Source organism: Schistocerca nitens, chromosome 3, assembly GCF_023898315.1.
Source record: "Schistocerca nitens isolate TAMUIC-IGC-003100 chromosome 3, iqSchNite1.1, whole genome shotgun sequence".
NCBI classification, from domain to species: Eukaryota; Metazoa; Arthropoda; class Insecta; order Orthoptera; family Acrididae; genus Schistocerca; species Schistocerca nitens.
The window spans coordinates 652,353,349-652,369,656 of NC_064616.1; the positions used below are offsets into that span (position 1 = coordinate 652,353,349).

General features: G+C 38.5%; 1 protein-coding gene across 7 annotated transcripts in view; it reads left to right on the forward strand.

The window, feature by feature from the left end:
- LOC126248617 (cAMP-regulated phosphoprotein 21) overlaps positions 1-16,308 on the forward strand; it is a 1,051,584-nt gene that overhangs the window by 966,595 nt on the left and 68,681 nt on the right. For all 7 annotated transcript variants that reach the window (XM_049949775.1, XM_049949778.1, XM_049949781.1 and 4 more), the window contains one exon: positions 4,560-4,794. In XM_049949775.1, the coding sequence (XP_049805732.1) occupies positions 4,560-4,794 (235 nt within the window). The remainder of the gene's footprint in view (positions 1-4,559; positions 4,795-16,308) is intronic.

Below are 16,308 nucleotides of genomic sequence, written 5' to 3' on the forward strand. Positions count from 1 at the left end.
TAAGAACACCGTGAATTCATTGTCCCAGGAAGGGGAAACTTTATTGACACATTCCTGGGGTCAGATACATCACATGATCACACTGACAGAACCACAGGCACATAGACACAGGCAACAGAGCATGCACAATGTCGGCACTAGTACAGTGTATATCCACCTTTCGCAGAAATGCAGGCTGCTGTTCTCCCATGGAGACGATCGTAGAGATGCTGGATGTAGTCCTGGGGAACGGCTTGCCATGCCATTTCCACCTGGCACCTCAGTTGGACCAGCGTTCGTGCTGGACGTGCAGACCGCGTGAGACGACGCTTCATCCAGTCCCAAACATGCTCAATGGGGGACAGATCCGGAGATCTTGCTGGCCAGGGTAGTTGACTTACACCTTCTAGAGCACGTTGGGTGGCACGGGATACATGTGGACGTGCATTGTCCTGTTGGAACAGCAAGTTCCCTTGCCGGTCTAGGAATGGTAGAACGATGGGTTCGATGACGGTTTGGATGTACCATGCACTATTCAGTGTCCCCTCGACGATCACCAGTGGTGTACGGCCAGTGTAGGAGATCGCTCCCCACACCATGATGCCGGGTGTTGGCCCTGTGTGCCTCGGTCGTATGCAGTCCTGATTGTGGCGCTCACCTGCACGGCGCCAAACACGCATACGACCATCATTGGCACCAAGGCAGAAGCGACTCTCATCGCTGAAGACGACACGTCTCCATTCGTCCCTCCATTCACGCCTGTCACGACACCACTGGAGGCGGGCTTCACGATGTTGGGGCGTGAGTGGAAGACGGCCTAACAGTGTGCGGGACCGTAGCCCAGCTTCATGGAGACGGTTGCGAATGGTCCTCGCCGATACCCCAGGAGCAACAGTGTCCCTAATTTGCTGGGAAGTGGCGGTGCGGTCCCCTACGGCACTGCGTAGGATCCTACGGTCTTGGCGTGCATCCGTGCGTCGCTGCGGTCTGGTCCCAGGTCGACGGGCACGTGCACCTTCCGCCGACCACTGGCGACAACATCGATGTACTGTGGAGACCTCACGCCCCACATGTTGAGCAATTCGGCGGTACGTCCACCCGGCCTCCCGCATGCCCACTATATGCCCTTGCTCAAAGTCCGTCAACTGCACATACGGTTCACGTCCACGCTGTCGCGGCATGCTACCAGTGTTAAAGACTGCGATGGAGCTCCGTATGCCACGGCAAACTGGCTGACACTGACGGCGGCGGTGCACAAATGCTGCGCAGCTAGCGCCATTCGACGGCCAACACCGCGGTTCCTGGTGTGTCCACTGTGCCGTGCGTGTGATCATTGCTTGTACAGCCCTCTCGCAGTGTCCGGAGCAAGTATGGTGGGTCTGACACACCGGTGTCAATGTGTTCTTTTTTCCATTTCCAGGAGTGTATAAGAACTGCTGCCCAACATCTGAACACTGAGTGATAGTACATTGGTACTGAAATCTTCTGAAACATAAGAAATAGGTTCTTATTCTGTAGAAACTATTCACATTATGAATTTGTCAATGAGTTAGGAAATCTGTTATGGCTCTAATGGTTCTGCAATAGGATGGACTTCATGTCAGATCATTAGGATCCCTAAGATTTTTATTTCTCAAGGAATGATGAGCCACTCTCTAGTTTTTAGGTGATGATTCCTAGCCTGTATAAATTTTACCAATGAACCAGTATCCCTAAGATTTATATATATCTGAGGATGAAGAAGCATTTTCTAGATTTTAAGAGGAACTTCCCAGCCTATATTACTTTCATCATGCTTGTTAAGCAGCTTGTTTGCTCTTTAAATGCCTATTAAGAAACAAAAATATTATGTAGGTAGCAAAGACATGCCCAGTGTAGACAGAAAATTATTTATGTACGGGTACCCAACTTTACAGGAATGGTGTTCAGACTGTGCACTGCAGAATTTGCATTGTTAATAGTTTTAGTGTCATTAATTGCTGTTAGGAACTGGTATTGGTGTGCCAACATAGTGTAGAAACATAAGCATCCATGTGCAGTCAACATGCATCTGGACAAGGTGAGCAGGGCTTTACCCATAAAGCTGTTTTATCAAATAATAGCAATAGTGTTGCTACTGTTTGCAAGTATCAATGCATTAAAGGAATATGGAGAAGTCCCCGTTCTGCACTGAGATTGCAGAACATGATTCAGGAGTTTGAATTAACTGGCAATTTGCAAATTTCTCCTGTGCGAGGCCAGCGGCCAATTTTGCCACAGATTGTTGAAGAAATTACTGTTGCCATGGCTGAGAATGTTGGACACAATGTATGATCTTCAGTAAACAAGCTGTGTCATGAGAGCTGAATATTTCATGGCCCACCACTTGAAGAGCACTGCAAACAGTTGCAAAATAGCATCTGTACAAACTTAATTTTACTCATTAGTTTTTGCAAATTGACACAGACACTCAGGTAGGCTTTTCTCCTACATTTATTTCAAGGGTTCAAGTTAAAGACATGTGACCTTGGAACATTTTGTGGATTGTTGAAGCACAATTTACTCCAGCTGGGATAGCAAACACTCACAATTGTCACATTGGGGATTGCCACCACCAACAAATGTTCATGAATGAACACGTCACTGTTTGGTGTGGCTTCATGACACAGCTCATGATTGATCCATTTTTCTTGGAGAAACTTTGTCTCCAAGGTCAAAGGACATGCAGCATGAATGGCAGACCCTACTCTAATGTGCTTCATCCACATGTGATCCCTGCTTTTTGGGAGAGACGTGATCTGGACTCAGCTGTTTTGATGCATGATGAAGCTTCATCTCACATTGCTTGTGAAGTCACTTGGTTAGTCAGTAGCTTATTAGGAGAAAATTAAATCATTGGTCAATCATTACAAACTCCATGGCCACCAAGATCACCAAACATGAACTCACATGATTTCTGGGTGTGGGGTTACCTCAAGGACAGGGTTTATGAATAGACCAATAACACATGTTGGAGGTTGAAGATGAACATCCCACCTGATATGTTCCAGGTTCTTGTCCTTTGAAATTCCTCTTGTCTTTACAGTTTCAAACTGTGTCATCCAAGTAAAAGTAGACACATACAAAACACATCTTTTCACACTGCTTGTTGCATTTGGCACCTTGGCTGAGCTCTTGAACTCTTTTCATCAAATTCTGATTATCATTTTTGAAATACACTGATGGACACCTGATGTGTAACTGAGTCACTGGTGTTTTTGTAGATATTAGTCTTTTGATTAGAACAACCTCAGGAACAGCTTAGGGCCTCTTTTCAAGTTCTTAGCATAGTTGGAACCATAGCACCTCCACAAACTATGCTGTATAGTCACCAGATTTATGTACCAAATATGAGAATGGGGTCATCGGTAAAATTTGACCCTTAACACTGAAAGAAAGTATTTTATGTAAATAAAGCATAAAAGATACACATAGTTAAATAGGATCCTGAAGCAAGTGCACTCCTTTCTATACGCAATATTCAAAGTTCTATAATTATACAGGCATTTGATCAATGTGAAGTTTCTAGATGTTTTAGAACTCTCAGATACTAGATTATAAGTATTGCCATGAGGATCTCCTCAGCATGGATCTATGGAACAAAACCAGGGAATTTGAATTGAACCGGGGTCCTGAATGTAACCAGTCACTAATTACATCCACTATAATATGCTGGATAATGTTTACACTGCTGAAATTTTAATTCAGCTTCTTCAAGAATGTTTATTTTTATTTTATTTTATTTATCAAAACAAGGGAGTTAGATGTTTATTTGCATTATCTACAGCTCATAATTCCACATTTCACTGTGATGCTCTGTGTACTTCAGTGCACAGGGCCCAAGCCATCTCACCCTGAAACTGCCACCTGACTTTTGAGTACCATTATACTGAAGTAAGCAGTACACATGTTTAGAAGAGAGAACTAAATCTGCAGTTTTTGAAAACTGCTTTCATATATTGTTCATGCTATGGAGTACAGCAACACAAAAAATCTTAGCATCCACTTTTGTCAGTTGTGAATGTGTTCTAAAGGATCCAACCAATATTAAACTGATGTAAGACCATATGAACAGGGTGTCATGATTTTTTAAATGTTATGTCAGAACTCTCTCTCTGGAGAGAGATAACTAGAATAGGTCAAAAATATTGGAGCACATGATCATTACTCAAGCAACTGCAATAAATCTGTAGAAAGTACAGCCAATATATCTAGCAATTTATGTTAAATATCATCAAATAAATTTTGTTCATGCACCTTGTTTCATTGGTTACATTACACAAATAAATATCCCATACTCATTAATTCATTACTCAATTGCTGTGATTAATAAAGGAAAACCTTCTTTGACTGGTAACTGAAATGACTTACCATACAGAATAGAACAATATACAGCATTTTTTAACTGTAAAGAATATGTTATTATGTAAATAAAATAACTGGAGTATACATTAGATGTTTTGATTGCTATAAATTCACAAGACATTGTGAGTGTCTAAAACTTTACTCCTGAAGCTTCAGAAAATAGCTCTAAAGACAATTATAAAGGAATTCTGTTACAGCCAACAGCCCAGGCAGTGTCAAGTATGCCACTGTTTTACATACCGTCTTCCCCAGCAAGTAACATAATGAGTTCATCACTGCCACATCATGGGACCTTGGCAACATCTGGCAATGGCTCTCATCGATTCATGGCTTATCCTGCTGTTCAGCCATTTACATCTAACCATCAACAATCAACAATCTCCAGTTTGAATGCTACGGGACCAACAGCAGATAGTTCCCAGACATCAACAGGTAAGTGTTAAGCATGCAACATAGAGTTATAAGATTTGTACTACAACTAGATATCCCTCTAAAAAAAGTAAAACTTTTACAAGACTGAAGGAGGTCTATGTTTCAAATTAATGAAAGATTGTCTTTAGCATTTAAAGAATTAAGTTAACAAGACTATTGAAGATAAGATAGTTATGGACACATTTACAAACTGGTTAGAAGACTTCAGCAGGGAATCAGATGATATGAAATTGTTAACATTTACTAGTAATTAGCTGAATGCCTCCAATTACAAAAACAAAATGTCTACAATCATTGAGTCATTATGCTCAGTCTAACGCACTGTTTCTCAAAGAACACGAATGGAAATTCTTCTTGATCCATGTATTTTAATTTCAAGGAAATAATATGTAATTGTATCTAATAAAAATATCTGTAAAGAAATATCTAAATATAAATTCCATCATCAAATAAGAATAAAGAGCAGTTATATATGATATTTCAGTACCTGAGATATTTGGAATTATGATGCAATGTTCCTTCGGACATGCATGCGTGTCTGAAGGTAGGGGCACTGTGGTGACTATAGGCATTATGAAATACACAAAATGCATTCACAATTGCAAATATGGACAACCATCAGTTTTATAATGGAATGATAACAACAAAATGACCAGGACTGGAATCCAAATCTCCTGAGTCTTGCGAGTGGTTGTCTTACAATTAAGCTATCCAAGCACGACTCACAGCCAGACTCCAACTTCCATATGTCATCAAACATGTATCTACAGCCTGTACTTGTACATCCATTATGTATATTCTCATCTGGGGAAGACATTTTACTAGAAAGATGCCTGTCTGGTGTCAGCAGATAAATACAATATTGAAGTGCCAGTGTTATTCCAAATTATGATGCAATGTTTCTTCAAACATGCATGCATAGTTTCTGCAATAAAGAGCACCTCACCTTCTCCAGCCACTGCAGTTTATTGTATGTCTCCTGATACATATTCCCAAGTGTTGTTTTTGATAAGTGGTACTATTATTATAATTATTATTTATTGAGCATCTATGTTATTATATACAGTGATATGGGATTTGTCATGGGTTAACACAGATAAAATTAATAAAAGCATCTTAAGAAATAGTGTCTGTGGACGAATCTTAAATCAAATGCATAAACCAAATGATACAAATTTCCAACAATACATTTAAGTAATTAAATACAAAGATGGAGAGAGAGAGAGAAATTAATAATAATGGTTAGAAACAAGAAACAATTAATTTAATACTCTATACTGGCACATTAATTAACTTTTATGTGTACCAGAGGTGGATCATAGGCCTAAATTCTGGGAAGGTGAGGAAATGCTGGAAAATCTCCTTTTCTTCCCTTTTAATGTACTGATAGCTAACATTCCTAACCATCACTACTATTGCTGTTACTACTAGGATGATGATAACTACCAACACCACCACCATCACCACTACTACTATTATTACTGATAATAATAATAATAATAATAATAATAATAATAATAATAATCGCCGTGGAGGCCCGGGAAAAGAATAGGCCTCCGGTATGTTCTGCCAGTCGTAAAAGGCGATGAAAAGAACAAACCACTAATAGGGCTAACCCCCCTTTTAGTGTGATTAGTTGGTTCAGGACAGAACTAAAGAAGCCTCAGAAAAGCGCCATCATGGTCGGGGACGACGCTTGAACCCTATGCCCGCCCACAATGGTAACGACGCTGCTAGCCAACTGGAAAATGATTTAAATCCAAATAGAGGTGTTTTGCAGGATATGCTTCCTGCAACCACCCTAGAAGGAAAACAAAGACAGAGGATGAGATGGTCAGATGAAGTTAATCGACACCTCATGTTCTGTTATTACCAAGCAACATACCTAGGAACCAACACAACTGGATACAGATCACAAGTATACACAACATTTATTACCAGATACCCAGAATTAAAATTTTTAACAGAACAACGACTAGCTGATCAGATCCGTGTAATAATCAAAAATAACAGGATACCCCAGTCAGAATTAGAAAACATCAAACAACAAGTACAACAAATACTGGAACAAAATAATGTGCGATCAGAAGAAGAAGAAAATACATGAATGGACTCAAACATCCCAGAGCAAACAAACAAAGAACAACACGCACCAATTAAACAATCAGAGGAAAACAAATTCTTAAGACAGCCACCAGAACAAGCACAAATAGAACACGAAGTGACACACATGTTTGATATAGAAGAAAACTTTCAGCTAACGTATATAGAATACAAAGACACAAATACAGACATTAGACCATTCTTGCATAGACCACCCAATAACCCACAAGTCAAAACAACAATAAAAACTATCAACACAATCATACACAACAAAATAAATGAAAACACAACTATGGAAGAGTTACAACTACTGGTTTATATAGGAGCACTCACTACACTAAATATACACACTAGGCAGAGACCAGAACCAACCAACACACAGAAGAAACCGACAAAACCAGCATGGCAACACAGGCTACAGATCAAAATAGAAAAACTGAGAAAAGACATCGGACAGCTAACACAATTTATAAGAAATGAAATGTCAGAAAAAAAACGAAAAAGGTTAGGGAAAATCTCACAACAAGAAGCGACAGAGCAATTAGACGAAAAGAAGCAGAAATTACAAGCATTAGCCAAACGACTCAGAAGATACAAAAAAAGTGAAAACAGAAGGAAACAAAACCAAACATTCAACACAAACCAAAAGAAATTTTACCAGACAATAGATAACACACACATTAAAATAAACAATCCACCAAACATAACAGACATGGAACACTTCTGGAGCAACATATGGTCAAACTCGGTACAACATAACAGGCATGCACGGTGGATACAAGCAGAAACAGACACATACAAGATGATACCACAAATGCCTGAAGTGATAATTTTTCAACATGAAGTCACCCAAGCAATTAATTCTACTCACAATTGGAAAGCCCCTGAAAAGATAAAATAGCAAATTTCTGGTTAAAGAAGTTCACCTCAACACATTCACATCTAACTAAATTATTTAACAGTTACATTGCAGACCCATACACATTCCCTGATACACTTACACATGGAATAACTTATCTGAAACCTAAAGATCAAGCAGACACAGCGAACCCAGCTAAATATCGCCCCATAACATGCCTACCAACAATATACAAAATATTAACTTCAGTCATTAAACAGAAATTAATGACACATACAACACAGAGCAAAATAATAAATGAAGAACAAAAAGGCTGTTGCAAAGGAGCACGAGGATGTACAGAGCAACTGATAATAGATGCAGAGGTGACATATCAAGCTAAAACTAAACAAAGGTCGGTACACTACGCATACATTGATTACCAAAAAGCTTTTGATAGTGTACCCCACTCATGGTTACTACAAATATTGGAAATATACAAAGTAGATCCTAAATTGATACAGTTCCTAAACATAGTAATGAAAAATTGGAAAACCACACTTAATATCCAAACAAATTCAAATAATATCACAACACAGCCAATACAGATTAAGCGTGGAATATACCAAGGAGACTCATTAAGTCCTTTCTGGTTCTGCCTTGCTCTGAACCCACTATCCAACATGCTAAATAATACAAATTATGGATACAATATTACTGGAACATACCCACACAAAATCACACATTTGCTATACATGGATGATCTAAAACTACTGGCAGCAACAAATCAACAACTCAACCAATTACTAAAGATAACAGAAGTATTCAGCAATGATATAAGTATGGCTTTTGGAACAGACAAATGTAAGAAAAATAGCATAGTCAAGGGAAAACACACTAAACAAGAAGATTACATATTGGATAACCACAGCGACTGCATAGAAGCGATGGAAAAAACGGATGCCTATAAATATCTAGGATACAGACAAAAAATAGGAATAGATAATACAAATATTAAAGAAGAACTAAAAGAAAAATATAGACAAAGACTAACAAAAATACTGAAAACAGAATTGACAGCAAGAAACAAGACAAAAGCTGTAAATACTTATGCCATACCAATATTGACCTACTCATTTGGAATAGTGAAATGGAGTAACACAGACCTAGAAGCACTCAATACACTTACACGATCACAATGCCACAAATATAGAATACATCACATACATTCAGCAACAGAAAGATTCACATTAAGCAGAAAGGAAGGAGGAAGGGGATTTATCGACATAAAAAACCTACATTATGGACAGGTAGATAATTTAAGAAAATTCTTTCTAGAACAAGCAGAAACTAGCAAAATACACAAGGCAATCACTCATATAAATACATCGGCTACACCACTGCAATTTCATAACCACTTCTACAACCCTTTAGATCACATAACATCAACAGATAAGAAGAAAGTAAATTGGAAAAAGAAAACACTTCATGGCAAGCACACGTATCATCTAACACAGCCACACATTGATCAAGACGCATCCAACACATGGCTAAGAAAAGGCAATATATACAGTGAGACAGAAGGATCAAACAATAAACACCAGGTATTATAGCAAGCATATTATTAAAGATCCCAATACCACAACAGATAAATGCAGACTTTGTAAACAACAAATAGAAACAGTAGATCACATCACAAGCGGATGTACAATACTAGCAAATACAGAATACCCCAGAAGACATGACAATGTCGCAAAAATAATACATCAACAGCTTGCCTTACAACATAAACTTATAAAACAACACGTTCCCACATACAAGTATGCATCACAAAATGTACTGGAGAATGATGAATACAAATTATACTGGAACAGAACCATTATAACAGATAAAACAACGCCACATAACAAACTTGAATCATACTCACCAATAAAAAGAAGAAATTAACACAACTAATCGAAATATCCATACCCACTACAACAAATATACAAAAGAAAACAGGAGAAAAAAATTGAAAAATACATCCAACTGGCTGAGGAAGTCAAAGACATGTGGCATCAGGATAAAGTTGACATCATACCAATTATACTATCAACTACAGGAGTCATACCACATAATATCCACCAGTACATCAATGCAATACAGCTACATCCAAACATATATATACAACTACAGAACTCCGTAATTATTGATACATGTTCAATTACCCGAAAGTTCCTAAATGCAATATAACACATACCGTACAGTTAATAGGAAGTGACGCTTGATCAAGGTCCGCATCACTTTCCATTCTTAACCAGACTTAACGTCTGAGAAAGTAAAGAAATAATAATAATAATAATGACAATCTTATCTACTAATGAACTGGTGGATTGGGTGTTTTAGCATTGTTACTTTTGTAAAGCAAGTTAACTTGATGATCCATCTTCTTTTTTAATTTTTTGATGACATCATCATACCATGTGTCTCAGCTTTCAAGTATTCACAGTACATGTTTTTCAATTGAGGTATAAGTAAGAGCTAACAAGCAATCCTGGGCCATTCTGTTCCTCAAATATGTTTTTACATGTTTAAGACATGAAAAACTCCTTTCCACTCTAATACTTGTTACAGGAATGGTAGCAGTTAGACAGAATCGTTTGAAAGCTTCTGGAAGAATTTGGTCCATTTCAGCCTCAGTCATTCTTTTGATTAAATCTCACAAACTGACAGAATGAAATGTTTATTTATGTTGGAAAGAAAGTACAGTCTCCAGTTCTACATGCAAGTGTGAGTGACTGAAGGATGCACCATATATTTGTAATAATTAATACATACTGTCTACAGGGAAATGCTGGGCATAACTGGTGAACTGATTAGTATCACCTCATTTAAGGAAGCACAGTTTTTTACAATGTGAAAATATTGTTTCTAGTTGTGTTACAATATTATCCAGTATTTCGAAGTACACCTGTTTGTATTTTGACTTTAGTGGATTGACGATGTGTTCATCCATCATTTCAGCTCTATTCATGTAAGCTTGAGTTTTTGAATTAGTCAAGAATTACATGTAATTTAAAAAGCTAATCATTTTATTTTCATTTCTAAAGTTTTTCATATGAGCTCTGCATACTGAGACAGGATTTTTGCAAAACTATGCATCACTTCTTTTTTCTGAAGAATGTTGGAAAGCAGTTCAGTCTTTATAAATATGCTTTAAAAACAGGGAGAATAAAACTGTAGCCAAAGTCTAGGAGGCTACTTTTGAAATCAGGGGCTTCTCTTGTAGTCTTTGCATTTGAGTCTGGACTGTCAATTATTTAATTTAAAACCTCAGTAATCTCCAGATGGTTTTCAAGAATGGTTGATATTATTCTGGCATTATAGTTCCATCTCGATTCACTGCTCAAAGGAATATGTTTACCAAGAATACTGTCTAGAATTGCTGTGCATTTGGATGACCAGTGGAAGAAAGCAGGAATACCATGAAGTGTAGAGAAAAAAATCCTTACTGGTTTTATACTTAACAGGCCTTAGCTTGCAGGCCATTTAATTCTTCAGTCAGAAGCACTATCATAGGTTTGGGCCACCAGTTTGTTCTTCATATCATAATTCTGGAGCACACCACACAGCACAGTGAATAATGCAGCAGCAGTTCTACACACAACAAAGAAAGTTTTGCATCAATTCGGTTCCAAGAGTTCCGGAAACTGTACAACAAATTGGAATAGAGATCAACATAAACATCATTTCTGCCCTTTTTTATTGCTCATGAAAACCACACATTGTTGTACAGCCATACAGCGAGACCTTCAGAGGTGGTGGTCCAGATTTCTGTACACACCGGTACCTCTAATAGCCAGTAGCACGTCCTCTTGCATTGATGCATGCCTGTATTTGTCATGGCATACTATCCACAAGTTCAGCAAGACACTGTTGGTCCAGATTGTACCACTCCTCAATGGCAATTCAGCATAAATCCCTCAGAGTGGGTCACGTCATCCATAAACAGCCTTTTTCAATCTATTGCAGACATGTTTGATAGGGTTCATGTCTGGCGAACACGCTGGCCACTCAAGTGGAGCAATGCCATTATCCTGAAGGAAGTCATTCACAAGATGTTCATTATGGGGGCGTAAATTGCTGCCCATGAAGATGAATGCTTCGCCAATATCCTGCCAACATGGTTGCACTATCAGTTGGAGGATGGCATTCATGTATCGTATAGCCATTACTGCACCTTCCACAACCACCAGTGGCGTACGTCAGCCCCACATAATGCCACCCCAAAACATTAGGGAACCTCCACCTTGTTGCACTCACTGGACATTGTGTCTAAGGCATTCAGCCTGACCGGGTTGCCCCCAAACACATTCAGAAGATTGTCTGGTTGAAGGCGTATGCGACACTCAATGATGAGAGAATGTGAAGCCAATCCTTAGCAGTCCATTTGGCATGTTGTTGGACCCATCTCTACCGTGCTGCATGGTGTCATGGTTGCAAAGATGGACCTCGACATGGACATCGAGAGTGAAGTTGTGCATCATGCAGCCTATTGTTCACAGTTTGAGTCGTAATACTATGACCTAATAATATGACCTGTGGCTGCACAAAAAGCATTATTCAACATGGTGGCGTTGCTGTCAGGGTTCCTCTGAGCCATAGTCCGTAGGTAGAGGTGACCCACTGCAGTAGTAGCCCTTGGGCGGCCTGAGCGAGGCATGTCATTGACAGTTCCTGTCTCTCTGTATCTCCTCCATGTCCAAACAACATCGCTTTGGTTCACTCTGAGACGACTCGACACTTCCCTTGTTGAGAGCCCTTCCTGGCACAAAGTAACAATGTGGACATGATCGAACTGCAGTATTGACCATCTAGGCATGGTTGTACTGCTGACAACACGAGCCGTGTACCTCGTTCATGATGGGATGACTGGAACTATCGGACGTTGGACCCCTCCGTCTAATAGGTGCTGCTTATGCATGGTTGTTTACATCTTTGGGTGGGTTTAGTGACATATCTGAACAGTCAAAGGGACTGTGTCTGTGATACAATATCCACAGTCAACGTATTTCTTCAGGAGTTCAGGAAACCGTGGTGATGCCAAACTTATTTTGATGTGTGTATTTCAGAAAACTTGAACAAAACAACACAGTTCGCATAAGCTATGTGCTGAGTTTGGCATTCATTGGGAAGCAAAATGGCGGATGCGCCAGCCTGTATTTTTAGGAGCTCTAGCCTTATAGGCCAAATACATATGGATTTGAAAACACTTTGTTCTGCATAGTTTTTGAAATTTCCAAAAATAGCCCATTTTCCTCCAGTGTACTTTTATATCACTTCTCTTTAGTGCAACTTTAAAAATGGCTCTGAAATTTCTGGAATTTAGGGAATCTTGGGTCTCATCATGACTTCTGAAAGCTAGATCCTACTTACTGACTTGTGACGTCAGTCAGAATTTTATGATGTCTCTGTTAGCTTTCATCTCATTGTTGTGGCTGATTTTCATTGGTTGTGATGTTCATTAAGTAACTCTTAAATACCAAACATCTTTTTTGATAGTTATTTAAATGAAATAAAACTATTTTGATCATCTTAGAAGGAGCATGCAATGCTAAACCTGTCAACAGATTCTTCAGATCATTGAAACCCTGATTGGACCATACAGTTTGTCTTGTGCTTAAGACCAAGCATGGCAAGCAGAATTATTTTCCTTTTGTAGGGCTAGCACATAACCACTTGTGCTGCTGATACCATGAAGTATGGAATGCATGTGTTTTGAACTTATCTTTCTGAAGAAAATGTAATGCCAGTGTTGGGCATCTTTTCTTCAAAATTTTATATCTTTCAGTGTCACAGCTCCTTGAAAATGAAAGCTCCTATGAGGAAATAATGATGTCTTCACTCAAAAGCATTACATCAGTACTTGTACAACGCTGAAGTTTATCCATGTTCACTGCATGTGGGGAAACTAACGTAAGGGAAATCTAGAGAGGCAGCACCACAGCAACTGGCCTTCCATGGTACAGATATGCATGACAGCACGGCTAAGGCAGCTTGTACACCCTCTCGTTTTGTGGCACTAATGTAATGGTTACCAAGGCAACCGAGCATTTACAGGTGGCCTTGCTTGTGTCTGGCCTCCTTGTCATATGCTTCGCACCTCTGTCTGCTTTAGGTTAGGGCTAAGCTTTTGCCCTTTCGCTTGCTATCTAGTGCTGATGATTTAGAAGAAATAATACAAGTTAACATCTTCATGCTCACTGAAAAAGCTACATAAAGGTTGATTGTAAAAAGAATTGTTCTAATACTACTGCTATTACTTATACCACAGAAAAGTAAGGATGCCCAGCCTCCCTTGCATTCTCTGATCAGTCACCACTGATGTGTACATAAAAATGAGTAAATTACACTTAACACTATCATGTCTTTGTCACTGCATTAAGCAGTACCTGCTAATAATTCTGCTAGTTATCAATAACTTCTGTAGTAACTCAGTTCATCAGCCAGTAAGTATACCTTGTGACACATGGCTACATGTAACTTGAATTATAAAATAGGTGTACTGAAATTATGAAATTTCATTGGTTCAATTACATTCTAAGAACTTTCACTTATTAACATTTCTTAAGCTAGTTTTTCAAACTGGCGTACTGAAATTATGAAATTTCATTGGTTCAATTACATTCTAAGAACTTTCACTTATTAACATTTCTTAAGCTAGTTTTTCAAACTGCACAACTTTTGTATCCTTAAGCAGAGGGCTTCAGTGTGTCATATCCACCATATTCACTGTGTTAAGGAACTTGTTGATTTCCACACTTTTAAGCTTATGAACTGAAGTGTTTGTCCAATCATAAAAATGTTGTTTTTGCTGATTGCATAAGTTGGACCCATAACCTGGTAGGATGTGGTTTGACAATACAAGCATAGGGAATAATACAGAACTACTAACAATTGACTTGGAAACATGTGCATAGCAAAATCTAGAGACACTGAAGATATTACATGGTGGTAAACTTTTTTATCTCAGCAAAACTTTCAAAAACTCATTGGGAAAATTACAATTTTATGCATGAGGCATATAACTACTCATCTTGTGAAACAATCTGAAAACTGCATAGAGCAAATAGTTCAGGAGCACACTCATGTAAATATATTAAATTTATGCCAAAAAATAAATCTGACCTTTTATGAGAATGCCCACATGGTCAATGACTATGTTAAAATTCTAGCACCACTGATTACTAAAGTGCAAAGGACATATGAGAAAATAGAAAGATTTACATGTTTAGTGAAGCAGATAAAGAGGCAGTTATGACTTATCCCAAGGAGGAACTTGAACCAATTAGCTTTGATCTGAAGCATATCGAGATACTGTGACTCAAGTTTAGAAGAAGAGTTGACCAAGCCCTGAATATATATGTACCTAGTAGAACAGTTCATAATGAGATGTACCCTTCAGGTTATACAGTTTCTGTAAAGAAACTTCTAAGGAAATGACTACTGCACAGTAGATGTGAAACAAAGTGTAGTGCTACAGAGAGAGAGATGCTGAATAAAATGCATTTGGCTGCCAAAAGGGCATATGAATCCTTCAATGACGATCATAGAGGAGTCTTATCAAGAGAGCTCTCACAAACCCAAAGACATTCTGATCATATGTTAATCATATCAGTGGCACCAAAGTTAGTATTCATTCACTCATGAATGACAGAGGAATCAAAATTGAGGGCAACAAAGCAAAAATAGAAATGTGAACTCCATTTTTAAATGTTCCTTTTCAGAGGAAGATCCAGGAGTAATTCCCCAGTTTAATTCTAGCAGTACTACAAATAAAATTCATATGGACACTCTTGTCAGTGGCGTTAAGAAACACATGAAATAATTAAAACTGAACAGGGCTTTTTGGGATCTCTGTCAGATGTGGCCATTAGCCTCAAGTTGAATATTCTTGAGAATACAAGATCTTGCTGTGGAGAGTGTTTACATTTTTGGCCTTTATGTTCCCATAAGTCAGTTGTCCTGTTCCCAGTTCTTGATCTTCAACTGTTATGGAGACAGGGATGTTTTGTGTCTGAGGACAGTCAGTGACTGCCAGTGGTTTAGTGTGTGCATTTCAAATCATAATTTATATTTTTCAGCACGCGAATTTTGCTTCAATAATTTTTTATTGTAATGTTGCTGTTTAAACACTGATATCTAAACACCATTTCATACAGACTGATTGGTTACAAATGCACACATCTGTGGACATAGTGCAAAAGGTAAAATAATCTCCGAGACAGTAACTCCTGCTGAGTATCAATCTGTAGATGAAATGATTATCCCCTTATAGTGTAGAAGCAGGGAGAAACAGTATATAAAGTCTAAACTCAAAAAGTGGGAATCCAGAACATGGGTATGCTGTAGCTCAGATGGATATGTAACATTTTGATAGGTTTACCTATGGAAAAGGGAAGAACTGAATACCATACCATGCCCTAACTTGGGTCTTACTGGGAATTCTATTGTAAGGAAGTGCTAGGGGCTAGAAGGAAAGAACCACAAGCTAATTCTTGACAATCTATTCACAAAATCCCACTGCTTTCATA